The sequence below is a fragment of the Aotus nancymaae genome, unplaced genomic scaffold (assembly GCF_030222135.1).
Source record: "Aotus nancymaae isolate 86718 unplaced genomic scaffold, 86718_ANA_hifiasm-v0.15.2.pri h1tg000099l, whole genome shotgun sequence".
In the NCBI taxonomy this organism is placed as follows: Eukaryota; Metazoa; Chordata; class Mammalia; order Primates; family Aotidae; genus Aotus; species Aotus nancymaae.
Genome location: NW_026988514.1, coordinates 8,958,420 through 8,985,254, shown reverse-complemented (window position 1 = coordinate 8,985,254; position 26,835 = coordinate 8,958,420). Strand labels below are relative to the sequence as shown.

General features: G+C 40.4%; 1 protein-coding gene across 1 annotated transcript in view; it reads left to right on the top strand.

Annotated features, from left to right (window-relative positions):
- Positions 1 to 26,835, top strand: part of FRMPD2 (FERM and PDZ domain containing 2) — a 126,593-nt gene that overhangs the window by 43,074 nt on the left and 56,684 nt on the right. Inside the window, exons 11-14 of the mRNA XM_021676254.2 lie at positions 6,399 to 6,546; positions 7,206 to 7,344; positions 17,049 to 17,204; positions 22,252 to 22,437. Of these exons, the coding sequence (XP_021531929.2) occupies positions 6,399 to 6,546; positions 7,206 to 7,344; positions 17,049 to 17,204; positions 22,252 to 22,437 (629 nt within the window). The remainder of the gene's footprint in view (positions 1 to 6,398; positions 6,547 to 7,205; positions 7,345 to 17,048; positions 17,205 to 22,251; positions 22,438 to 26,835) is intronic.

Sequence of the window (26,835 nt, the reverse complement as noted above, 5' to 3'; positions counted from 1 at the left end):
AGATAATCATGGTAAGACAAATTTGTTTACTAAGTAAGTTTAGCCTCATCAAGTTTGGCCTAATTATTTACGTAAGTGCCTCAAGAATCGTGATTGACAATGTAGGCTCCTTTGAAGCTTGTTCTGCTAGAACTTTGATAAGAATCTCAGCCTGGAGATTTAAAGTCTCTCAAGGCAAGGAGGCCAAATCAAGACAAATCTCAGCTTGGCTGAAGTAACTTTATGTGCATTTTCAAATATGACATCCAAGTCAAAGCCTTAGTAATATAACCAATTTTAAATATTGTATCCCATTATAAAGAGAACATGTTTTTGTTGAACTTATGTAAATAACTATATTATCATAAAAATAAGAATACTTACGGATAGTTTTAGAATTCTGGTTAGATCAGGTAGGGAGGAAAAGCAAATATTTTAATTTTGTTCACAAGAGTATACTTTATTATATTGTTGTAAACTATAGATAATGTACAAGGAAAAAGTTTCCTTAAACCTAGAAAACAAAACATTTAAAGAACCAGTGAAATTTCAAGTAAAAATTATAAAAACTCATTATTCTTTTTCATCAGTTCATTCAGCCGCATGTCATTAACTCTTATTCTGGTTGATTTTGGTGAGCAGTTTCACAAACTCAGTTTCTTCATTAGCATCCTGGACATTTTTCCTTAGTCTGATGGTTTGATCTTGAAGTTATCAGAAACCTGCAACTTGTCAGAATTCTTTCCATCTTTTCTGTAAACCTCCTGGAAGAAAAAGCAATTTTTGGACTGTAAATAATTACAAATGCTTTTAGAAAAGAATCAAAACCATAGCATTCCATGGATGACAAAGATTTAGAATGGCCATGGTTAAAAATCTGAGGAGAGTTTATTATAACCAGCAATGGACAAAGAAAATTTGGTTATTTCTATAGCACATATCATTTTAACATAATAACCAAATGTTATACTAAGAAATATCAGAGTTCTAACAATTTTGTACAATTTTAGGAACATTTATATCAAAACTCTATTTGTAAATATAACTTAAAGATTTATTCCCACTTATTATTGGACAATGTTTCCTATGCATTTTAACATATTGAATAAACTTGATTAGTTTAATGTCTCTTTTATAAGGTAAGGGACACATCCTTTGTTGCTTTCAAGGACCCAGCTGGAAAATCCCAAAGTAAATTCAAGGTCAGAAAGACTTAATTTAGAATTTGATTTTGGGAAGTTGTCAAAACTGTCAAAAGGCTTAAAACCCGTGATCAAAACAGAATCACAGGTCACTGTGAAATAACTGTCATTCATTTAACCAGAGTGATAATTAAAAGTCTTCAAGAGGCCAATATATAACAGTCAAAACTTAGCTCTTTTAATATTGAGAAGACTCACTTTTTAAAGTAATGAAAGACCTAATAAAACACAGCACAGAGTACAATAAACACAAAATCTGTTTTCTAGGCCCAGGAAAAAATTTTATATTAATATTAAGAGCAGAGGCTAATACTCCAATATAACTTTATTATAATAACAGAAAAGACAAAATAATGGTTTTGCACAAGTATGCTTTTGATATTAAGGCTCAAGTTTTAGAAAAACATAAATAAATAATTTTCTTCTAATTTTAATTATCTTGAGCACATAAAAATTCCTTTTATAAGATTTATCTTTCATAAAACTTTTGCAATTTTCTCAAACCATTTATAATGTTCTTATTCAGTTTTATTGATAACACTTTTTTCTTTATTCATTTTGAAACAATCCTTGACTAACCTCCAACTACACAAAATTACTTTTTTTAAACAACAGGTAAAAATACATTATCATGTCTTCCTTATAACTTTTCTCACCTAAACATATCTTACTTTTTTGTACACTTTGTATACAGAATTACATATAGTAATTGGAATTTAAAAACTCTTGGTAATTTTAATTTCTAGTGAAAACCAGAAAACTAGAATGTAAGCAATCATAAACTGCCCTTTACAAATTTGCGAAAACATTATTTTATAACATCTAGACATACATACTTCCTTATAGCACATTTTTTCAGTGAAGCATACAGTATTTTAATTAACAGACCCAAATATCTTTTGTTCCTCTGCAATGAGAAGCCAAAAGTACATAAACTTAAACTTATGTTCAACAACTAATGCTTCAGCATTATATCTTATTTGGAAATGGTCTATTAAATGAATGTTCATCATTTCATTTAACTTACTATAACTTCAAGGTTTTAAGTAACCAAAAAGATTTTGTAAACCATTTTGATAGGTATATCTTATAATATATGATTATTGTTGAAAAGCTTATTTATAATCTATTTCATTTACATTTACATTTATTAATTCACCTTTGGTTTTAACAATTATGTTGGAATTGTTTATGAAAACACCATCAGACATTAAACAAATGTAGTCATTATCTTAAGTTATTTTTATTGTTAGTAAATCAGGCAAGTAATTAAAAAAAGCCACAGAAGCAAAGAACCTAAAAGTTAAAACACATGTTTTTTTTTTTTAAGCTCTCTTTTTTCATTGTCACATTTGTCACACATCTAGCAATTTATTTTTGCTGGATGTTTTATTCTTGGGTTACATTTATAATTTTACCATCTTACACATAAGCTTTTGCTTAATACATACAGATAGAAGAAACTGTATGTCTGTATTATGTTTAATGTTGACAAGGCCCCACACATACCTGTTTTAAATAAACCAGCAAATTTAAACAAGCTATATTTACCAAAAATTATACCAGATCATCTGAACTTGAAAGATATTTAGGTTAGTTCTAGTTTTCTGAGAAAACAGTTAATTTATAAAAGTGCTTATTTTCTGTTTTCAAGCCAAATCTTCTCACAGGTACCGATAGGACAGTTGTTTAGGATGAGAGCTCTCTAAAAAATACTTTCAGTTACAAAAGTAAAAAGAAAAAAAGTCCAAATATCTAAAGGCATATCCACTTAAATTGTGACTCAAACCAATAAGCTTTTTATGGCTTATACATGGATGCCACAAAGAGAATGTGAAAAATGCAGTATCACTGGAGGTCCAACATTTCTCCTAAAGATAAAAAACAAAGAACTTCATTATTAACAAGGTAATGGAGGTTGAAACAATTGAGACAAATTCGCCTGGGAGCTGGCACTCTGGGGCCAGGAGATGCTTAATGTTTCAGACTCCTAGCCAGCTGGCTAGCCATCTGATGCAAGCCTGACAATCTCCACCACAGGCTGGTGCAGACCAGAGAAGATACCTCACTGGTATCTCTTGAGACATAAAAAGATGAAAGGAGAGTCTTACTGTAACTTTTATCCTTGTGGTAATCACAGAAGACAGAGATTAAAAAAAAAAAGAAGGGATTTCCGTTAGAACCTAGAACCAAATTCACAAGAGTCACAATTCAGAGAACATCTTAACAAATGTTTTTCTTCTGCCAATTCAAATTTAGAAAAGGAGGGACAAGAAAAGAATTTTACCTTCTTCCTTTAGCCAGGCACTCCACATAGATATTTGGGAGAGCTAGCGTTGGAAAGAATCCCCACTTTTCTCTGGCTTTTTTCAGGCCTGTCTGCATCGCATCCAGATGTTCTGGAGTGAGTGGGGTGTCCAGCCTGTTAGGGTCCCATCCTCATTGCCAGAAACTGTAAGGGTGGAAAATTTCCACTTCTATCCTCTATTCTCGCAGGCTTCAGCTCTGTCTGAGAAGTAAACTAACATAAGAAAGATCAACAGGAGAAAAGCATAATAAATGTTTCATATGGCATGGGAGCCCCCTTAAGAAGATGAAGACCCCAACAAATTAGTTACTGGGTTGGACAAAGAACAGTTAATTGTGAAAATAGACCTAAATTATAAGGCGGCTTAAAAGATCAGATTTATTCCAACAAGGTCTGTACAGTATTCTCTGTCTCAACTTCTTGTCCTTCAAGATAAGGATGTTGCCTTTCCTTCCAGGAGAGGGAGAATGACTATCACGTGGGAATTTCATCTTTAAGAAATAAATGGCTGGGCATGGTGGCTCACGCCTGTAATCCCAGCACTTTGGGAGGCTGAGGCAGGTGGATCATGAGGGCAGGAGATCAAGACCATCCTGGTTAACACGGTGGAACCTCATATTTACTAAAAATACAAAACATTGGCTGGGCATGGGGGCACGCGCCTTAGTCCCAGCTACTTGGGAGGCTGAGGCAGGAGAATCTCTTGAGCTTAGGAGACAGAGGCTGCAGTGAGCCAAGATCATGCCACTGCACTCCAACTTGGGCGACAGAGTTAGATTCCATTCAAAAAAAAAAAAAGAAAGAAATAACACAAAGCTCAAAGTGGCCAATTTGCACCTGCTCCCCTTAAAAGTGCACTTAAACTTGCCTGAACTGAAACAACTGATAGGCCCAAATAGCATATTTGAACATCTTTATTCCACCCATCTAGCACTTCCCTAGAATATTCACATATTAAAAGCTGAGTTGGTGGCCGTGGAGAGAACAGTCGGATTAGAAGCCGAGCAGTTTGGAAAAAAGAGGAGTTCAGCTAGAGGAAGACAAAGAGGAGGAGGAATTGCAGGTAGGGAAGGGAAGGTTCTGGAGTGAAATGAGTCTCAGCTAGTTTTGAGATATTTGCATTAAGGCATTTTAGAGTCCTGAATGTGTTTTGAAGCCTCAAGATGCCAACTGAATTATGTGTCCCATTCAAACTGACCTTATAACTGCAGTCTTCTAATTTTAATTCTAAGGAAAAAACAAGCTTGGGCAGTTCGAATGATCTCCAGATGGCCATTGGAGCGCTAAATTATCTTTTGTACAATTTGCCCATAAGTTTAAAAATTCATGGGGTGAATTGTTTGAAAAGTCTCTGTGATGCCAATTTAAATTCTGTGCACAACCAACCAACACCGAAAGAGTACTTATGAGAAAGGATGCCAAACCCCTATAGAAGTGAAACCAAGAATGCTCAGAAGAAGGACCATGTCCTTCCGACCTGTAAAACCAGCTCTCAAATCAAGTCAGAGCTCAGCCAAAACAAGGGTGCTCGAATCCAAGACAGAACTTAGCACCAGCAGAAAGATGATTCCCGGAAGCAGAGAGCACAATGGGCTCCAGTGGGTCCTGCACACGGTCCTGCAGTCACTGATACAGGAAAAGGCTTGTCCTTTTTGGATCCCTCTTCTCTGCCACCAGGTTTTGCTAACCTAAAATAGCAACAAAGAGAGAGAGGGTTTCCAAACAAAGAGTTTATTCAGGAATTAGCAGGAGATTTCAGCGTGGGATATGCATGTTCTAGAGGTCTACAGGCTCATCCCAGGAGGCTGGGGGAAGGGGAAGCTTTTAAAGACACAAGAGAGAAGTACATGTGAATTGTTTTGAAACAGAAAGATGATTGGTTCCAGGGGCTTATTGCAGGAGTTGACATCAGTTCATTAGTGGAGACAGTGTCAGGCAAGTGTTCTCATGTGAGCGGCCAGCTGTCCTTGTGTGGCTAGGTGTCCTTGTGCTGCTGGCTATCCTTGTGTGACTCATGTAGCAAGCTGCAGTATGGAAAACATTTCCTGTGGATTTTTTGGTATAGGCATATGCATGAGTGTCCCTCCTTCATGGCCTTTTGGCTGCACTTTATTAGGTTTAGACATAAGTGACCTCATTTTGGTATTGATAACTTTCACACCAATACTGCAGATATTACTTTGCCACAGCTAGATCTCTTTAACCACCGTGAGGAGGCTGAGTTGGGATCACGCTGACCTTCTGGCGAAATCCTGTCTCTCTCAGCCCATCTGGCTTAGGTATCATATCTCAGTGTTCCTCTATTTTCCCATTTCCAGTAGGAGAAGCTCACAAACTTGTATGTTTATTCTATGTACCAAGTGGGGCTGGTGAGCGTGTTCTTATCTCCATAGTTCTCATCAACCCTCCTAAGGATCCCTCTCCCAAATAAGAAGAACAATTGTTATATGCTTTGATGTGATCAACTGATATTTGTTCAACCTTTTGTAAGGTGTGAATAAAGATGTCTTTAGGAATTGTATTGTTATTGATATATTAAATGCAATCTAAATGAAACCAGTGTGCTTGGCTTGTGAGCGCACCTGCACTCACAATCCCCTTATCTCCTACCTGGCACCTCCCAGTCAGGTGGCCATCCTGATCCCCTCACATGTAGACAATTCTACACAATATTTTCTCCTCTCAGTGCTGAGTTTTTCTTACTTGACCCTCTCCTCTTTGCTCCTTCTTGGCCCCTCACAACCCCAACAAAGTTTCCTCGGTACCAGGTGCACAGAGACTTGCCTCACACTCTCTCCGGCACTCACCTGCTCTGTGTGACCTTCTGAGTAGGGCTCAGGGCTGTGAGTCTGAGGGATGGTGCATTCCTTACTGCTTCTCCCTCTACACATGCTCTATTTCCATTTCAGGCAAAGAGTTCTTTTTCCTGGACAATGAAACCAGATTGTGCAAAATAGCACCTGAAGGCTGGAGAGAGCAGCCTCAGAAGACCTCCACGAATACCTTTATACTCTTCCTGAGGATAAAGTTCTTTGTCAGCCACTATGGGCTGCTCCAGTGAGTGCTGCAAACCTATTCATTTGTTCCTTCAGGGATTTATGTATGCCTAGGCTGATGAGAGGTAATGGATCGACAAGTGCTTTGCAAACTATAAATTACATACAAATAGCAATAGCTATTGTGGTTGGTTTTCTGTTGATTGGATTCTGATCAAGATAGAACAAAGGGGGAAAATCAGTTTTTTGATGCAGGCCCTGGTCAAAATGAGAACATGCACTTTTGTTTTAGATATACTCCACTCAAAACCAAAATTCTCTCTCTGTGACCCCCAAAATGCCCTCTCACCCCCAACACACAACTCAGCAGCCCAGTTATGAGGTTTGGAGGACACAGACAGGGGTTTGCAGTTTGATCGCTGCTTCTTTATTTCATTTGAAACACTGCCAAACTAATTGTTAGCTTTCTAATTTGAACCAGAGCAAGACATACCTCTGTAAGTTCGTGTGAAGTGACTGGCATAAAGTGGCCTTGAACTAGAAGGCATGGTGTAGACCGAGGAGACCACACTTGTCTTGCTGGCATTGCCTCTGAATTCTACTGGGTTGCATCTCGTCTTCCCTACTTTCCCAGCTTCCCGCACTGAGAAAACCCACTGCTGCTAGTGTTCTCCCTTTCCCTTAGCAATCCAGTTCCCTCTATTCCTCCTACTTTTCCAGGCACAGCCTGACAAGGCACCAGTTTTACCTGCAGCTTCGGAAAGACATCCTGGAGGAGAGGCTGTATTGCAGTGAAGAGATGCTGCTGCAGCTGGGGGTCCTTGCCTTGCAGGCTGAATTTGGCAATTACCCTAAGGAGGTAGGGGTAAACACCTGGGGCTTTCGGGTGGGGTCACTGGAAAAACAGTTACAGATTGAGGGCATGTGTTAGTAATGTGGAGACTCTGCTTTGAATATTGTTAGCCTTTACTAGTTAGATCGGAGTATACACACACACACACACACACACATATATATATACACACGGATAGATATATGTATGTGTGTGTGTATATATATATGTAACAGTGATGTATATACACACACACATATATATACACACCACAATTTGTTTATCCACTTATTGATTAACCAGCTGTTGGGCTCATTCTATATTTTTGCAACTGGGAATTGTGCTGCTATAAACATGCATGTGCAAGTATCTTTTCGTGTATAATGACTTCTTTTCCTCTGGGTAGACACCCAGTAGTGGGATTGCTGGGTCAAATGGTAGTTCTACCTTTAGTTCTTTAAGAAATCTCCATATTGATTTCCACAGTGGATGTATTCATTTATATTCTCAACGGCAGTGTAAAACTGTTCCCTTTTCACCACATCCATGCCAACATCTATTATTTTCTGATTTTTTAATTTGGCCATTCTTGCAGGAGTGAGGTGGTATCACATTGCAGTTTTGATTTGCATTTCCTTGATCTTTAGTGATGTGTAGCATTTTTTCATATGTTGACCATTTGTATATCTTCTTTTGAGAATTGTCTATTCATGTCTTTAATTTTTGATGAAATTGCTTTTTCTTGCTGATTTGAGTTCTTTACAGATTCTGGATATTAGTCCTTTGTTGGATGTATAGATTGCGAAGATTTTCTCCCATTCTGTGGGTTGTGTGTTATTCTGCTGATTGTTTCTTTTGCTGTGCAGAAGCTTTTTAGTTTAATTTAGACCCATCTATTTATCTTTGTATTTGTCACATTTGCTTTTGGGTTCTTGGTCACAAAGTCTTTGCCTAAGCCAGTGTCTGGAAGGGTTTTTCTGATGTTATCTTCTTTAATTTTTATGGTTTCAGGTTTTAGACTTAAGTCTTTGATCCATCTTGAGTTGATTTTGTATAAGGTGAGAGATAAGGATCCAGTTTCGTTCTTCTTTATTTGGCCAGTCAATTATCCCAGCACCGTTTGTTGAATAGGGTGTCCTTTCCCCACTTTATGTTTTTGTTTGCTTTGTCAAAGATCAATTGACTGTAAGTATTTGGCTTTATTTCTGGGTTCTTTATTTTGTTCCATTGGTCTATATGCCTATTTTTATAGCAGTACCATGCTGTTCTGGTGACTGTGGCCTTATAGTATGGTTTGAATTTGGGTAATGTGATGTCTCTAGATTTGTTCTTTTTGCTTAGTCTTACTTTGCATAGTAATAGCCAACCTTTATTAAAAGATTACTATGTACCTGGCATTTACCTAGATATTTTTGATTCGTGTTAACTCACTTAGCTCTTACAGCAACATTGCAAGTTGGTGTGATAATATCACAGAGTTGATATTATCACTCAATTTTCTAGAAGAGTGATCTGAAGTTCATGTGGCTACTACATTGTAAAGTCTAAATTTGAGCCCAGTTGTGTTACTCCAAGGCCAATGCTGATTCTTCTGGGAAACACTCTTCTCAAATGGCAATTCTAATCTTGTTGGCCAAGCCCTTGCCCCTGCAGCGGAATCATATGTGAGTTTCTTTGATTTAACTGCCTATGATAGTCCTCTAGAGTGTTAATAGAGTTAACTAGTTATTTAATTTTCACATGCCTGTTACTAGGGAAGGATTATGCTAATGTATTTACCTACCTAATTAGGATTTAAAATGGGGACACAGGCAGGAAGGAGAAACCAACCACTTGAGCTGTTAGAGAGAGCAGTGTAATTTTGCTTTCAGCATTTATGAAGCCCTTCCCCCATCCCCTGCCCATGTTCTGGATGAAGGGAAAGGCTTGGGAACAGACCTCAACAGAGACTGAGAAGTGTGACCCAGCAGTGTAATGTGGCATCTGAATGTGAAGTCCATCTCTGGATGCATCAGTAGGAACAGAGAGGAAGGAGGAAGGGAGGGAGAGTTTCCACCAATTTCTCACCTGGTGACCTCCCAGCCAGCACACTGGGCTTTATCTTGGAGAGCATTCACCACTGTCATGTGACAAAAGCTGGGTGTCACTGGGAAATGCTTAGCTTGGAGAAAAGATGGTCTTCTTCAAGAGGGCTGAGTGAAGGAGGAATACACAGCCAAAAAGAAAAAGAAAAAAAGAAATGAAATGTTTACCCTCCCCCCTGTTCTACCCCAGAAATCTTCAAAAGGACCTTTAAATCCTTGAGATCCTAAGAACTGGCATGTCCTTGGGCCTTTTAATGTTCTTTCCCATAATGTCTGCACATCTGTCTCAATCTTACATACCTTTCAAGGCCAACCACAACCCCCTAGCTTTCCTGGCCTCACAAGTGGGTGGAAACCCTCCTGTACCCTTTGGGTTCTTTTTAGCATCCTCCCATGCCCTTGGCCAGCACAGGTGACTAGACAGCATTCTGTTGATTACAAGTGATAGAAAATCAAGCTCAGGCTGGCTTGAATAAAACATGTCATTTATTGGCTTGCAAAACTGAAGGGTTCTGATTCTTTCTCAACCTCCCTGCATCCCTGTGACAAGCCTCCAGCCCAATCACTCATACCTTGGAGCTTGGGTGATAGGAACTCACATGATGTCAGCAGGACTTGGGCTTCTTGTGTCTCTGAGTTGTGCTCTCCTCTGTCAGATTTGCCTTTTGTGGCTTTCCAATTTCACTCTCCAGTGTCCAGCCCTGCACAAGAGAGAGAGTCCCCTCCTTGGAAATGCCATGGAAATCCTGGGTTTCTGTTCCACTGGTGCTGATAGGGTCATGTGCCCACCTGAAGCCAATCACTGTGCAGGGAGATGTCATGCTTTGATTGGTTAGACTTGAGTCTAACCTGATAGTCACCCCAGGAGGCAGGGATGGAGCTCACACTGCAAAGTGCATAGATTGAGAGGGAGGAGAGATAGTTTCCCATTTCCAAAAAGAAGGCAAATAGTTCCATGTGCCCAGAAATACAGGTCCACCACCATTGGGCACTTATTGATTAGAGATGCTACATTGTTGGTGAACAGAGGAGCCATGTTTACCTAAAATTCTAGTTTGCTACATCATCGGGGTCTGGCCTTGTGTTATGGGCTGAGTCTTGAGCCCACAAATTCATATGTAGAACCCCTAATTACCAAGTACTTTAAAAGGTGACTGTATTTGGAGTTAGGGCCTTTAAAGAGGTGATTAATTTGAGATGAAGCTGTTAGGATGGGCTCTAATCCAATCTAACTGATGTCCTTATAAAAAGAGGAAATTTGGACACACAAAGAAACACCAGGGAGGCATAAATACAGGGGAAAGGCCATGTGAGGACACAGGGAGAAGGGGGCCATCTGCAAGCCAAGGAGAGAGGCCCTGGGAGAAACCAAACCTGCAGACGCCTTGGTCTTGGACTTCCAGCCTCCAGAACTATGAGAAAATAAATTTCTATTGTTTAAGCCCCCTAGTTGGTATTTGTTATGGCAACACTAGTAGATTAATACACCCTGTGTCTGAGAAGGAGAAGCAGTAGCCACCACTGGGTATGGACACCTTCATAGAGGTCTGGGTCTTATTCCTCATAGGGTGTGTGGGCCAGAGAGGAAAGGGTGTGAGTGACCTCGGTTATAACTTGCATGCCTTGGCTTTAGAGCAGGGACAAGCCCAACAGTTAAAACAGTTCTTTGAGAACAGTGGTTTTAAAACATTTTTTGCCATAGCCCATGATAAATGGACATTAAAACCCAACATGCACACACATATATACAACAGAACTGAAGCAAAAACCTGAGGAAATAAGGTGCATTCTTTCTATATGCAATGCACATTGATATCTCCTATTACATTTTCAGTAGTTTTAAAAATGCTGATTATGAGCCTCTAAATTAATTCATAGCTCACTAGTGGGTCACAGACTGCACTTTGAAAAACACCTCTCAGACTCTCCCAACATTGTCTTGTGTTCCTCCCAGTATAGCTTCAGAAGGTGCTGCTGTGTCCTGGAGTCTTCAAAGTCCCTGTGTATTCCCTCACCCTGCTGGGTTTTTGTTCACAGTATTTATCACCATGTGGCATGATGAATTCATTTTATTGTTCAGTCTTATTATCTTTCTCTCCAATTAGCATAAAAAATATCTGAGGGTAAGGGGTTTTTGTCTGTTTTGTGTAGCCATTTCCCCAGCACCAACGTGGTGCTTGAAGCACAGGGAGTCTGAGCGAAAGCTGTGAATGAATGAATTTGAGACTCCTGGACTGGAAGACACTGCAGATAGAGCAGTCATCCATTGGAACCTCAGCAGCTGGCTTGTCAGGGAATGGTAGTTCAATTCCCATCTGTCCTCTCTCTTGGGCCTACCCTGGTCCATGGGGACTGGGACTTCACTTTCTACCCCTGACACTGCCCCAGGGAGGCAGTGTCTTAGAGCTGGCCTGACCCCCTTAATCTCTTCCCTGCCCTTTTGACAAGCTTCCAGCCCTGTCACTACTTACCCTTGAATTCTTTCCTGCCCTCGGTTCCCAGGCCTGGGGCCCTCTTCATGGCTAGGCCAGCTTCTTGTCCTTGTGGTGGTACACTGGGGAGTCATGGGAGGAGGGTGCTCTAAGCCAGGAGTGTCCCAGTGAATCAGCTGACATTCTTGCTGTGGCCTCTGGTTCAGCAGCTATATAGCCTTGGCATGTTTTCTCTCTGAGCCTTGGCTTTTTCATCTGCAAAATGGAAAATAATTGTCAATCTCTTGCAAAGCTGCTGTTTAAAAGTAGAAGATGGCAATGCATGCGTAGTACCTGGTATGTAGCAATTGCTGTTTGCAAGCTTTCCTTCTCCCTCCTCCAGCATTATAGTGCTCTAATATAAAATGACGCAACAGCCACCCCTCAGTCTGTGGATTCAGATACAGGATATCAAACCTGAGTTTAACTCTAGTGCTTAGAGTTGTTGGGGACTGCAGGCCAGATCCACTGGAGGCAGGTGGGAGTCTGAGTAATAGTCTCTTACTCGGGACTAGAGTCAGTCCAGTGGAGTCTCTTGGCCCAGGGCTCCAGGGGCCCAGACCTGTCTCTATGAGCCTATAACAGTCTGGGTTCTCTAGAGAAACAGAACTAATAGGATATCTATCTATCTATCTATCTATCTATCTATCTATCTATCTATCTATCTATCTGTCAGTCATCTATCTGTCTACCTACATATGTACCTATCATTTATGTATGTACCTATCCATATATCATCTATGTATCTATTATCTATCTGTCTATCTATCTATCTATCATCTACATGCCTTTCTGTCTGTCTGTCTATCTGTCTAGAGATGTATTAGAAGGTATTGGCTCATGTGGTTATGTAGGCTGAGAAGCCTCAAGCTATGCAGTTAGCAAGCTAGAAACCTGGGATGGCCAGTGGTGCAGTTCCAGTCCAAGCCTGAGCCCAAAGGCAAGAGAAGAACTACATCCCGCTGTGAAGACAGGCAGAAAGGAGCTGCTTCTCTATAGGAGGTCCAGCCTTTTTGTTTAATTCAGTCCTTCAACGGATTAGATGAGGCCCACTCACATTAGGGAAGGCCATCTGCTTTACTCAGTCTATGGATTTAAATGTCAATTGTGTCCAAAAACACCCTCACAGTCACACCCAGAATATTTAACCAAATATCTGGGCACCCCATGGCCCAGTCAAGTTGACACATAAAATGGACCAGCACCAACACTCCATTCTGGTGCTTCCCTATGCCCGTCCCGTTTCTGACTGATCTCACCCTGCTTCTGCCTCAGTGTTATCTCATTCTCCTCCTCCTGCTCCCCCGTTCCCAGATCCTGCCAAGCCTCAACCTGTTTGGTGCCCTGGGGACATTTCTGAGGTTCTTTCTGCTGCCCCCGTGTGACCCCTAAAGGCAGACCTTTTCCCTTTCTCACATATGTAAAGGGCAACAGGTTTACACAAATCCATTCATTCACACAACCACTCACTCCGTTCTAATTTATGGGAGGCGCACCCTGTGCTTGGCACCATTGAATTCTTACATCAACCCTGAAAAGTCGGTGGTATTTACATTTGCCATTGGGAAAGATGTAACTCTGTGAGGTTAGGTAAACTAGAAAGAGCACAACCAGGGCTCACTTCACATTGCTTTGCTATATGCCAGGTGCTGCAATGGGCATTACAAAGGGCCTTGAGTGAGTCCTCAGAGAGGAGAGCCCCTCTCTGTGTCATTGAGTGGGCAAGAGGAGGAGTCTGGCCTGCCCATTGCCTGAGCTTTAATGGCTATGAGGCTGGGTGGGGGCCACCTGTTGTATCCGGGAAGGCTTACTGTGCCCGCCTAAGGGGCTTATATTTTGCTTGATAAATGGTTCTGGTGCTGAAAAAAATAATTTGGAAACTACTGTTGTGAAAGATTGGGAGCCCCTGAAGAATTTTAAGCAAGGAAGCAACATGATTACATTTGCATTTTAAAAAGGGAGACAAAGACAATTTAGTGTAAAAATAAATCTCCTTAATCACATCATCACAGCAGAACAACTTCCCTCTGGATACATTCTCTCCCTGCCTTGATCACATGCAGGGGTTTTTATACAGTTGTGAACTTCATCATGTTCGATTTGCATTCTTCTCACTCAATGGTACGTGTCCTCCAGTGGCCTTCCTAGTGATCCTCTGGAGTGGCAGCCTGTTATGCCTTCACAGTCTTCCTTCACTTCTTCATTCTTGTATTATGGGGCATTCACCTAGTGGTGGCACCACATAAGTGATAACTACTATTATCATCATTTAAATTGCATCTGATTTTTCTGTTTGTGTGTGTGTGTGTGTGCGTGCATGTGTTTTGAGATGGAGTTTTGCTTTTGTTGCCCAGGCTGAAGTGCAATGGTGCGATCTCAGGTCACTGCAACCTCTGCATCCCAGGTTTAAGTAATTCTCCTGCCTCAGCCTCCTGAGTAGCTGGGATTACAGGCGCCTGCCACCATGACTGGCTAATTTTATATTTTTAGTGGAGACAGGATTTCTCCATGTTGGTCAGGCTGGTCTCAAACACTTGACCTCAGGTGATCCACCAGCCTCAGACTTCCAAAGTGCTAGGATTATAGGAGTGAACCACCTCTATTTTATAAATGCCATAAAAATAAACGTACTTGACCCCAAAGCTTTTTCAGTTCCATCTGGACTTTTTCTCCTGGATGTATTCCTACCAATAAAATCCTGGGTCAAAGATCCTAAATGCTTTTCTAAAAATGTTTTAATAGACTTTAATGTTTGGGGCAGTTTTAGATTCACAGCAAATTTGAATTGAAAATACAGGGATTTTTCATATATCCCCGTTCCTCTACATGCACAGCTTTCTCCCACAGACACCATGAAAATCCTGTACCAGAAGGTATATTTGTTACAATCAATGAACCTACATTGACACACCATTATCACTGAGAGCTCATAGTTTAAACAGAGGTTCACTCTTGATTTTGTACATTCTATGTGTTTTGACATATGTATAAAGACATGTATCCACCATCATGCTATTGCTGAAGTCAAATAAAACAAGGAGATGAATCTCTAAATTTAAAACAATTTAGTTGGGAAGCAAGAATTGCAGTTTGGGGTATAATCACAGACTGGGTGGTCTTTGGTGTGTCTAAAGAACAAAGAGAAGGTTGGAATTTTTATTAGGAATAAAAATGTTAGTTTGAAAAAAAACTCATCAGCACTTGGGAAGGTTTTGGGAACTGAAAGCTCTGATTGGTGAGTGACAGTGGGAGGCAAAACAAGTCTTAGAGTCCCAGCAGGTCCTTTCAGCAGTTGGGCTTATGGAAAAATTTAATTCTTGGAGTAGGTGCTATGTGCCCCAAGTTCATTTTCTTCCTGGCTCCTGGACTCTGATTTAGTTGGTTGTGCAAGTTGGATGTGAAAGCCTCATACAGAGTAGTTTCATGGCCCCCCAAATCCTCTGTGCTCCACTTATTTATCTCTTCCTCCCTCTAAACCTGTGATCTTTTTATACTTCCATAGTTTTGTTTTTTTCAGAATATCATATAGTTAGGATCATACAGCATGTAGCCTTTTCAGACCTACTTATTTCATCTAGTAATATGCATTTCAGGCTCTTCCATGTCTTTTCATGGCTTGATAGCTCATTTCTTTTTAGCACTGAACAGTATTTCATTGTCTGCATGTACCAGTTTATTTATCCATTCACCCACTGAGGGACACCATTTGCTTCCAAGTTTTGACAATTATGAATAAGGCTGCTATAAAATTATGTGTGCAGGTTTTTGTGTGGACATGTTTTCAACTCCTTTTGGTAATTACGAAGGAGTACGATCGCTCGATTGTATGGTAAGCATATGTTTAGTTTTGTAAAAAACACACACACCAAACTGTCTTCTAAAACGGCTGTACCATTTTGCAATCCCACCAACAATGATTGAGAGTTCCTTTGTTCCACATCCTCACCAACATGGTGTTGCTAGTGTTCTGGTATTTGGACATTCTAATAGCATTCTAAATACTTTTTTATGCACTAGACTGTTAAGCAGTGTCTTTCCATTTGTGATGGAGCTGAACCCAAAACCAGCATTGGCCAGCACCAACCTGAGCATTCTTGGTCCATGGCTACATGAGGACAGACCTGTGCCACATCAGGAGTGTGGGAGGTGGTGGACCCTGTGCTATTCCCATCAGATCCTCCCATCAGGCCAACTCATTCACCCCTAGCCCCAAGAAGGCCAGATTCTCCCAGCTCCCATCTGCCTTCCTCATGAGTAACTGCCCTCAACTGGAGGGAAGTGGCTTGCCCAGGGTTAGGCTGGCAAGGGCATCCTGAGACCAGGGCACATAGATCTGAAAATACAAAGGTAGGGTCAGCTTCTCCCTCTGCCTTGTCCTGCATTCCTCCTATACAGTGGACCCCAAGATCACTCCTGCATGGACTTCTGCATACTTCTTTCTGCCCCAAAGGCTGTGTTCAGGGAACTCAACATCAAGCAGTGAGTGATTCGAGCTTACATCCTCTCCTAGGGGGATGCAGCCTCAGTCTCCCAAAGAACACACTTGATGAAGGGCTGGGGGTATCCAGTCTCCCCTTTTTTAGGGGGCTACCCATTGAACACCTTGTTGTGCAGCAGCAATGATGCCAAAGCTAAGACCTCCCTGGTGAGAAGAGACAGTGCGCTGGGAGTGCATGTAGACAGAAATGTTAAATGAATTAAAAAAAAATACATGGAGTTTTAGGGCCAGGGTTTTGCTGTGCCTTTTGGTAAAGTGTGGTATCTTGGAAAGTGTGAGGGTTTGGGGTGAACAAATCTTGTTTCTATCACTTCCAAGTGGTGTGAGCTTCGCCCTGTTAAATGATCTCTCTCCTTGCTTGTCTTGGCAATGGCCATGACAATGCCATCTTCAGAGTATTTCTGTGAGAATCGTAAGAGTCTTACGTGTTCTGTGAACTACCTAGCATAAAAAAGGGGCTCAAAAATAGCTCCTTTACTCTCTCCTTTCTGTTTGTGTCCAAGGGTTTGGCCATGTTTCTAATGTAGTGGAAAATAATATCCCAGGTGGGCACCTTGAGGAAGGCTCTTTCTCTGGAGCCCTCCTGGAATTGTGACTACAGATAATGTTTTCATTCTGCTCAGAGTTCCCCCGGACAGTGTCGTGATTGTGCCCTCCCCCTCTGCATCTTACTTCCAGCAGGTGGAGAGTAAGCCATACTTTCATGTTGAAGATTACATCCCAGCAAGTCTGATAGAAAGGATGACTGCTCTCCGGGTCCAAGTCGAAGTCTCAGAGATGCACCGGCTCAGCTCTGCACTCTGGGGAGAAGATGCTGAGCTGGAGTTCTTGAGGGTAAGGCCTTCCTGACTTGGAGAGAGGTATTAGTCTTCAAGGGAATGCAGCCAGGAATCCCCTCCGGAGCCTTCTTGGCGGTGGGGAGGCAGGTGTGTGCAGACCCACAAGGAGGCACAAGCAAGGGTGGAGCTCTAGGAGGCAGGGAGGGGCAAGGAGAGGCTTCTGGAAGCAGCTGGCATTGGAAATGATCCCAAAGAGGGCAGGATTGAGTGAGCTGGGGTGGGTGTGGTAGGGCTTTTCCTTAGTGTTTTTTTTTTTTTGGATATGGAGTCTCACTCTGTTGCCTTGGGATTATAGGCGCACTCCATGCCTGGCTAATTTTTGTATTTTAGCAGAGATGGGGTTTCACCATGTTGAGCAGGCTGGTCTGAAACTCCTGACCTCAGGTGATCCACCAGCCTTGATCTCCCAAAGTGCTGAGATTACAGGCATGAGCCACTGTACCTGGCCAAATCTTAGATCAGCATTCCAGACACTTTCCTGCAAGCAGGGTGGCAACCTTTTTTATAGTTGACACATAGGACAACAGAAGTATAAGATCAGAGTGTGAGCCAGAGAAAAGTCGTTGCAAGACCCCAAGATTGCAGCCCTCCAGGGAGCAGTTCTCAACACAGCACAGCTGCTGTGGCCCATGCACAGGGGTGCAGCTTAGGCCCCCTCTCTCTTCACCAGTGGGGCAAAAACAGTGGCACTGCAGACCCCCATCCAGGCACACACAATGATGAATACTTTCTGCTACTCCACAACCTCCCCTTGCTGTGGGCCAGGCCCTGGAAAATGGAGACAAAAAGCAGGTGCTCTTTTTTCCCAGGAAGCTCCACATCTCATGGGAAGGATTGTGGCATACCCACAGGCACACAAGGCAATAAACGCTCAATGGATCAAGAATAATACCAGCTACTCTGTGTCAAGATGTGGGGACTGGGGAGGGAGTGGCCACTCTGCTGGTGCAGATACAGCTGGGGGGCAAGTGGGAGGAGACTCACAGCTTCCCCAGGATGGGATACAGGCTGGGGAATTCGATTAGGGGAGCAGTTTATGCAATAAAAAAAAAAAAAGAAGAAAAGAAAAGAAAAAAGAAGAAAAAAAAGGCCTTTTCCAAAAAAATAAAAAAATAAAAAATAAAAGGAGGCTAGGAGATTTGTACATTTTTCTGTACAAAAGTCAGGTAGAAATATTCTGTTTGTGTTTTCCTGCCCTTAATTAAGATAGGTACTTGAAAACAAACCAGCCAATATGAGGTCAGGCCTCTGCATTTTAGCCAGTCATTTTGCAGAACTATCCCCGTACCTAACATGGTGCAGCCTGCGTTTCACTTGAGAAGCACTGACGAAGCGTGATCAAGGCACTCTCTAATCAGGGCTGCACATGTGTACCCTGTCGAGGGGATGAAGCTTTCCCTTGACGAGGCACCAGTGGGAACTACAAAGCCATCTGATAATGAGTGGTCACAGAGCCACGGAACCACAGAACTCAGTCTAGAGGCCAAGGACTCAACCCTGCTGCAGGTGTCTGCAGGATGGATGTTGACTTCTGGCCTCTGCCCAGACTCTGACTTTGTGTGCTGAGCTCACTGTCAGGGTCCCTCCCTTCCTGGTTAAAAGATGAAAAATGATTGTAAGAGAAGCTACCAGGCTCAGAAGCAAAAATACAGGAAGCTTTTTTCCCCATTCACAGAAAGCACTGAATGGATTTGATTTCATTTAGGTGCAATCTTTGTGGTTTCAAGGAGCACTCTTGCTTTTGTAGTTCCCCTTGGTGGACTGGTTGGGGCTGTTAATGCTGGCGTTAGAGAGACAAACTAGACAGGGCTTTGTCACTGGGAGCCTCTCATTAGGGTGAGGGTTTGTTAAAGGTTTCTCCCCTTCCCTGATTATAAAAGTAAACATTTCCTCATAATTCTGCCACCTGGAGATAGCGCAATTACATCTGGGTATATTCATCCTTCTCTCTTTGTTCTGTGCATTCCTATATAGGTATACATGCGTATATGTTTAAAATTAGATTTGTATTATATATGCACTTTTATGTATGCATATAATCCCATAATTCTAAAAATTTGAAAACTTCTTTTGAATTAACATATGTTGTACTCTAATTTTTTCTCTCAGTGCTCTATTGTTTAACGTATAAATCATTTCCAGTGTGGGACTATTTAAAACAATACTGAGATTAGCATCTTTTCCATATAAATCTTTGCTGTATTTCTGCTTCATTCCTTAGGGATAGAATCTCATGAGTGGAACTACAGGGTTGAAGGTAATAAACATTTTGAACATTGTTGGTGTATGTTACTAAGACACCTTGCACTGCAGTCATTTCTGGACATTTCCCATCTCTTCTACTGGACCAATGCCTGGAGGGCCCTGGATCCCCAGAGCCCAGCACAGAGCTTAGTTACTACTATACAAGCAATTACTGGATTATTTAATTAGAGCTCCTCGTGGCTCTTGTTCTTCCTTAGAAAAAGGAGGAAACCATTATCAGGAGGCTGCCTCTTGGCCCCCAGTTCACTGATGACTAACTCTGCCAGTTCAGCATCTCATACTAGCAACAGACTGGGCAGGAGCCCCGTTTGGGGAATGCTAAATACCATAGTCTGTGTGTAGATTCACAACTATATTAGCTTATTAATCCCAGAATAATCTGTTTAATGTGAATTCAGTGTTTTTCTAACTTCCTCAGCCATGGAGCCATTTTCCCACATAGTTGTGTGTTGTAATATGTTATTAAAACATTTTTTTCTTGCTATTGAAATCATACTGGTTTTATCCTGTAGTTTTTCCCATGTAACACTATAACAGATGCATTCTCCTGATAATTACAAATTACAAATGCTTTATAAATATCCTTTGTAAAGGGTGGCTGATAATCAATTTTAAGACACTGCTGTTTTTATAGGAAATCATTTACTGCCGGGAGCTGGTTTCTCCAAATCACTCCCACAAATCTGTACTGAACAGCATTATGAGAAGGAGTTGTCCTGATTATTCAGCATATTTTCTTAGGGTAGATTCCTACGAGTGGAATTATAAGGTCAGAAAAGATGAATTGTGAATCTCTTGATGAATATCCAGAAATAACAATCCATTTGTTTCGAAGAATGTTCAATACAGCAAGGGTGCTGTGTGGCTGGCAGTCAGGAGTGCTTGGTCCCATCTCAACTTTGATGCCTGTTGTAGGGAGGACAGCCCCATAGTAAGACGGCCCAAAGCACATGGAGAGGAAATGACCCTCTGAAAGGAAAACCAGCAATAACAAGGCAGAGGGGGCAAGGAGAAGCATCCTAGGAGACTCCCCAGTAGGCAGGGAATGGAGGCAGACATCATTATTTTATTGTTTTACAGACTGAAGATGCCATTGACACTATTAAGCATTTCCAAGACTTTTGGATTCCCTGTATTTTCGTTGTTAAGAGTGAAGACTCAGGAGCAAACAGGCTCATCTTTTCACATTTTCCATTCCTGGCTCCAAAGCAGGAACTTAGACAGATTACGTAGACAAGAGATAGCTTCACCATCTCTGTGATTGTTCTGAAGATTAAATAATAATGAAATTATGCTGGGAAAGACTTAGCATAGTGCTTTACCAGTAGGAAACTTGAGGCCCAAAGAATTGACAAATATCATATCTCTCTTTGTATAATTAAACAATAAATTAAATATAAACAAATACTAAACAATTGAAAAAGTGTAAGTCTAGCAAAGGCATCTTTATCTTAACAAGGACTATTTATTAATGCTTAAATTTTTTTTTAAAGAAATAGCACACGAATTCTTTAAAAGTATCTACTTAATTAACTTGGGGTGGCCCTGCTTTATTAAACTTGAATCACATGCCCAGTCTGGCCACTGGATATTTTAGCACCAGCTCTCAATAAATATTGATTTGGATGATGATGATGATGATGATGATGATGATGAATGACAGGGTCTCTCCAAAGTTAAACAAAGAAGGCTTAGGGTTCAGAAATGTAATCAGAACCTTGTGTGAAGAGCTGTGGAGTCTGCAGGCAGCATAAGCTGTCTGCATGGGCTTCATCAACGGTGAATGGGCAAGGAGCCTGAGAGAGGGGCTCTCAAAAGCCATCATTTGTCCCTGTTTTTGTGACCTTGTCTGGGGGTGAGAGAGTTTGGATAGGACATGGATGCTTTCTGCTGGGGCATAGGAATGGAATACTAGATCTCAGCATTGCAACTCTTCTGAGAGGGTTTCAAATGTGTGGGACAAGAGGTCCTTGCTGTTGGTCCCAGAGACACATCAACCTTTTGATGGAGACTGGCATCTTCCTGGTGAAGATGAAGGTGGGAAAGCCCAGGGTGGGAAATTGATTACCATTCAGATGTAGTAACATTTGTGTTCATTTTATACTCTGGTCTCTTATGAACTTGGTGGCCTAATGCAGTCCCCAGGTCCAATTGACCCTTGGCCTCTGGCAAAATTTATTCCCCTAATCTGGTAGACAGAGGCAAGACCTTGGGCTATGGAAACTCCCACCAAGTCATTGCTACATGGTGAAAAATGCCAAAATGAATGGCCGTTGTCTCTGCAGGGTGGTTCACAACTAAAACTGGTGATCTGGAACGTTGCTTTCTGTGCCTGAGCCTCAGTTTTTCTATCTGTTATGTAAAGGAGTTGGAACAGAAAATACTGTAGACTCTGATTGACACAACCAGGAAAATAAATCTCTTACCTTGAGATGTCCCAGAAGAGTATGAATTCTAAAAAACTTATTCAGAATATTATTATTCTACTATATTATTTTCATAATAACTGTGTTCTAAGTACTGTTTTAAGTATTCCATGAGAAAAGTATTCCTTGGGTTACAAAAAAAAAAAGAAAATTCTATTGTATCAGAGGTGCAGAGAAATTCTGTACATAGCAAATACATTTATTCGACTGTGTTTCCTAAACTTATTTGACAATTCTACTCTTTTTTTCAGAACTCCCATCAATGTGTTTGGCATGGAGTGAATGGCGTGAGGCCAATTATTTTAAACCATGTGCCTGCCTCTTCTAAATCAGACTTATTTTTTGCTCCAGGTCACTCAACAGCTCCCAGAATACGGTGTACTGGTTCACCAAGTATTCTCAGAGAAGAAGAGGCCAGAAGAGGAGATGGCCCTGGGGATCTGTGCCAAAGGTGTCACAGTATATGAAGTGAAAAACAACAGCAGAATTGCAACTTTACGGTTTCAGTGGAGAGAAACCGGGAAGATTTCAACTTACGTGAGTGTAGCTCAGTTGATAAATAACCTGCACTTCATTTTCCTTTGATTCTTTGGCTGTTTAAAGGAGCAATGGGTCATGGATTCTATGACTTTCTCCTGACTGAACATTCTCACAGCCTGTCTGTTCGTTAATGTGCATTCTGATGCATTGCCGGATATTTGGAAGAAGTCTACCAGGGGATTTTGGGAGGTACTTAGGAAGATATTTCTTCCCTACCGTTCCTTGCCTGGACCCCTACATAGCCAAATGAACAGCCATTGGTCTAAAAGGCTATACTTTCCTTTTGGGTAAAGTTCTCTTAATTTGGAGACTCCATTAATGTTGAGAGCAAGGTTAGAGGTGGGAGATGGGGGGTTGAGGGTATAGTTTAAGTTGAGTGGAGGCAGCAAGGTTTTGAAACTTCTTCCCGTGTTTTAGTTTTCCCCTTGCACACAGTGTGCCGAGGCCTCTGGTCTGTCTCCGAGGACTACAGATGTGCTGCGGGACACTGAGGATTGTAAATTTTTGGTAGTTTTTGAAAATTTCAAAGTCTATTTTTGAAATACAAAATCCCCATTAAATATATAACATTTGGAATCTACTTGAACACTATCTGCATGAATTTTTCTACCTCCTGAAGTGAGTCACTCTGACACTGTACTCTGGTGGCTGTCAGTCCTATAGTTGTTCTATAGTTGCCTGTCCTATAGTTGTTCCAGTCAGTATCTGCTTCACTTCAGTGATGATTTATTATAAAATATGAAGCTCTTTATCTTGTGGCCCATGAAAAAAATTTTTTTTTCTATTTAATTTTCTCTATAGTTAAAAACATTTTCTATCTAATCACTATTTGTATCATTATCTGGTGTTAGAGTTTCCAGAGTAGAACATAATTGCTTTCATCCATTTTCAGGATGTTTCTTTTATTTCATCCATCTTGGCTTTGAAGTTAACATATTATCAAGATACAATTTCATAATAAGTAATTGTTTGTCTTTAGGAAAAAAAGCTTACATCTAAAAATAAATAATAATTGAGCACAATTTAATTGAGTTTATTCAAGTGGTCTGTATATTATCAGGAAACTGACGTTTTTTTTTAAATCATTTTGACCAAACTCAAACAATATTTATATTGTGAATTTTTCAGAATTTTAATTACTCAAATTACTTTAACTCAACTGAAAGATTATATGAAGAACTTTATTTAATAAATTGAATACTACTATATTACTTATTTTCTTTATTGCATTTGCATGTTTAATGTTCAGAGTTTTCAATGCACTATATTTAAAACACTCATAAAAATTCAGGTAACCTAAAAAGTAATTTTTAAAAATGGAATTTTTTGAAGCCGTAAAGCTCAACAGTCCCCTTAAGTAGGTATTTTATGTATAAATTGGTTTAACTTTTACAGATATTTGTTTTCCCCCTATCAGGGGATTTCTTTATTAAATTAGTTGATTATTTCTTGATTAAAACTGGGAAGTCATCAGGCTCAGAAGACAAACTTAGTAGCTCAAAAAATAATTAATTAGGAGTTCCATTCTCTGATGATCTTCCTTGGCATGAAAAACTTATTTTTACAGAATAGTCATCGGATGAAGTAATGTCACCAGCAGCTTGCTGCAAATCAAGCATCTTATGCAGAAAATGACTTGAAGTCTTCGCGTTTCTGTAAGCACGAAATAGGGAATTCAGTGAACAATATGAAAGTTAACTCAGGAAACTGGTTTTAATTTTGCTTTTTAATACCTGAGGCCAAAATTCTTCAAACAGTTACAGATCATTCATCTTGCTGGCCTGCACCAAAGCAGCAAAGGAAACAGAGAAAGATGCCGTTTCTAAAGAATATGATTTGTAGAAGTGTTGGCATCCATGTGTAGTTTGATTGTTCAATCAGAAGCCTGTTCCTTCTGGAACAATAAACCTAAGCATGTTAGTAACTGTTCTTGATTATCACCACTAGATAAATCTCTAAAGAGAAATACATGGAAACAGAAGCATATACAGGCTATGTAAGGCCCTCTTTATGAAAAAGAAGACAAAGTTACAAATGATAGCATGAAAGAAATCTTTATTTAGAATGAGAAAAGAAACCATAAAAACTTCATGAATTTTTAAAAGCTGAACAAATCCTGCAAATATCACAAAAGTCAGCAAGTAATATTTTTATTAACTCCCTGGCAATGTCTATAATACTTTTTTCCTTTAAAATTTTTAATGGCATACTCTGATTATTTTTCCATATGATGGCACTTTTGTAACATTTTCTCTAGAGAGGATAAAAATATATAGTTCAGCTTTTCTTCTAGCATGGTGGATTGAAGTCTGTTTTTATTATTGAGAAGATTAATTAGATACATGAAACCCGCAGCTCTGCATGGAAACATTTTTCTCTTTCTAGTAATGCTGCAGCGTTCTTTGCTGCAAATGCAGGAAACTTAACAAATTCTATTTCATGGGATTTCCATTAAAAATTGTGTGGTGTATTGATAATGGAGTATACACAATTATAGAGTATATCCATGATAGGGCAGCATTTCAATTGGATGAGTATTTTTGAGAACTAAATTATAGTATTTCGTTTTTGATGATTGCAAAAATTTCCTGCAGATCAACTGCTGGCTCTGTACAGCTCATGCTTCCTTCGGGTACTGGGTATTATAGGGCATGGTCAATTTCATATGGCTGCTGGCCCTGCACCTTTCTGCTGAGATTTTAGGTGAGTGAGACAAATGGAAGGAGTATTCTGGGATGGCTAGCAGTAAAGTAATTATTCTAGAAGAGACTTCAAAATCACCTAAATAAATCCATCTAAATCTAAACCAAGTATATTCCCATCTCAAGTTCTTAGAGGGATCTTGTCCGTATCACCCAATACCACCTGTTGTATACCACCTGTTGTGAAGAGAAGTGGCAAGGAGGGAATGTTAGAGTAGAAAGAGTCAGTGGTCTTAACCAGTTGGGGTGAAAACATCTTACTTTCTGCATATTATGAGACCACGTAAATGCATTGTTAGGAAGCGGTGACCCAAGTGAGGGCCCTGGAGCTTCAGCTTCATTAGCTTTGTGGCAAATCTGCCCTGCCTAGAAAAATATTATTTGTATTTGATACAAAGATGTATCAAAACAAATAGCAACAGCAAAACAAAACAACAAAAAAAAACTCCTGGGGATGAAAATATTCAAAATTGTAGACAGATGCTTTGAAACCAACAACATGTTACAGAAGCACCTGCTATGAATTGGTTGGGAGCAAAAGTAATCGGGGTTTTCAGCATTAGAAGTTTTTCTCCATTTAAAGTTAATGGCGAAAACTGCGATTACTTTTGCACTAACCTAATATGTTTCTACTGCAACCACAGAAGTGTAAAGAAAGGATTTCATGCTGGTGCTGAAAACCCAGAGATTGGAGTTACACATCATCGTATACACAGAGCAGCAGCTAGCCTATGAGAAAGTTTGTCTGCGGATAAGAATTTTCTATTAAATGATGTTATCAAAAATGGTGATAAATGGAAATAAAATCCAAACCACTACAGTCAAGACTGTTTTCAGCTTTATGTCAAGAAAAGGAATCAGCATTCCACTTTGGTGTTTGAGACCCTGGAGCACAGGCATCTGAAAGGAGAGTTTTGCTGAGAGTTTATAAGCTAAAAGAAACTTCGGGGTGTGTGTGTGTGTGTGTGTGTGTGTGTGGGTGTGTGTGTGTGTGAATGATTCTCCCTTTTCAGATATGTTAAAAAATAGTTGTTACATTTTAAGAAGTGATTTATTCTTTCAAGGCACAGTGGCTCACGCCTGTTAATCCCAGCACTTTGGGAGGCTGAGGCAGGAGTATCACTTAAGCCCAGAAGTTCGAGACCAGCCTGGGCAGCATAGCGATACCTCTGTATCTATTAAAAAAATACAAAAATAAACTGGGTGTGATGGTGCCTGGCTGTGGTCACAGCTACCTGGGAGGCTGAGGTGAGAGGATTGCATAAACCCAACACTTCAGGGTACCAGTGAGCTATGATTGTGTCACTGCACTCCAGCCTGGGTGACAGAGAAAGACCCTGTCTCAAAAAAAGAGTGATTTGTTCATATAAAAATGCTTAATATCTGAATAAACAATATAAAACTGTCAGGATTGCATGAAAGCCTACCGGTGTGTACTGACAAAGTATATGGATTTCAAGCAAATATTCATTGAAAAAGTGTGGATACATGATCAGTTGAACATTAAAGAAGAATTATTATGACTAGTAGAGCAGCATCTATGAATGCTTGAGAAAACACATTATTTAAAGAAATACTAGTTATAGTACAGTTCAGTTGGATTCAGAATCCGTTCCTATTAGCCTAAGGAGGCTTAGCGCTATACTTCTCAGTAAAAGTAAAGAGTATATAGAGAATGAGCAACTTATCTAAA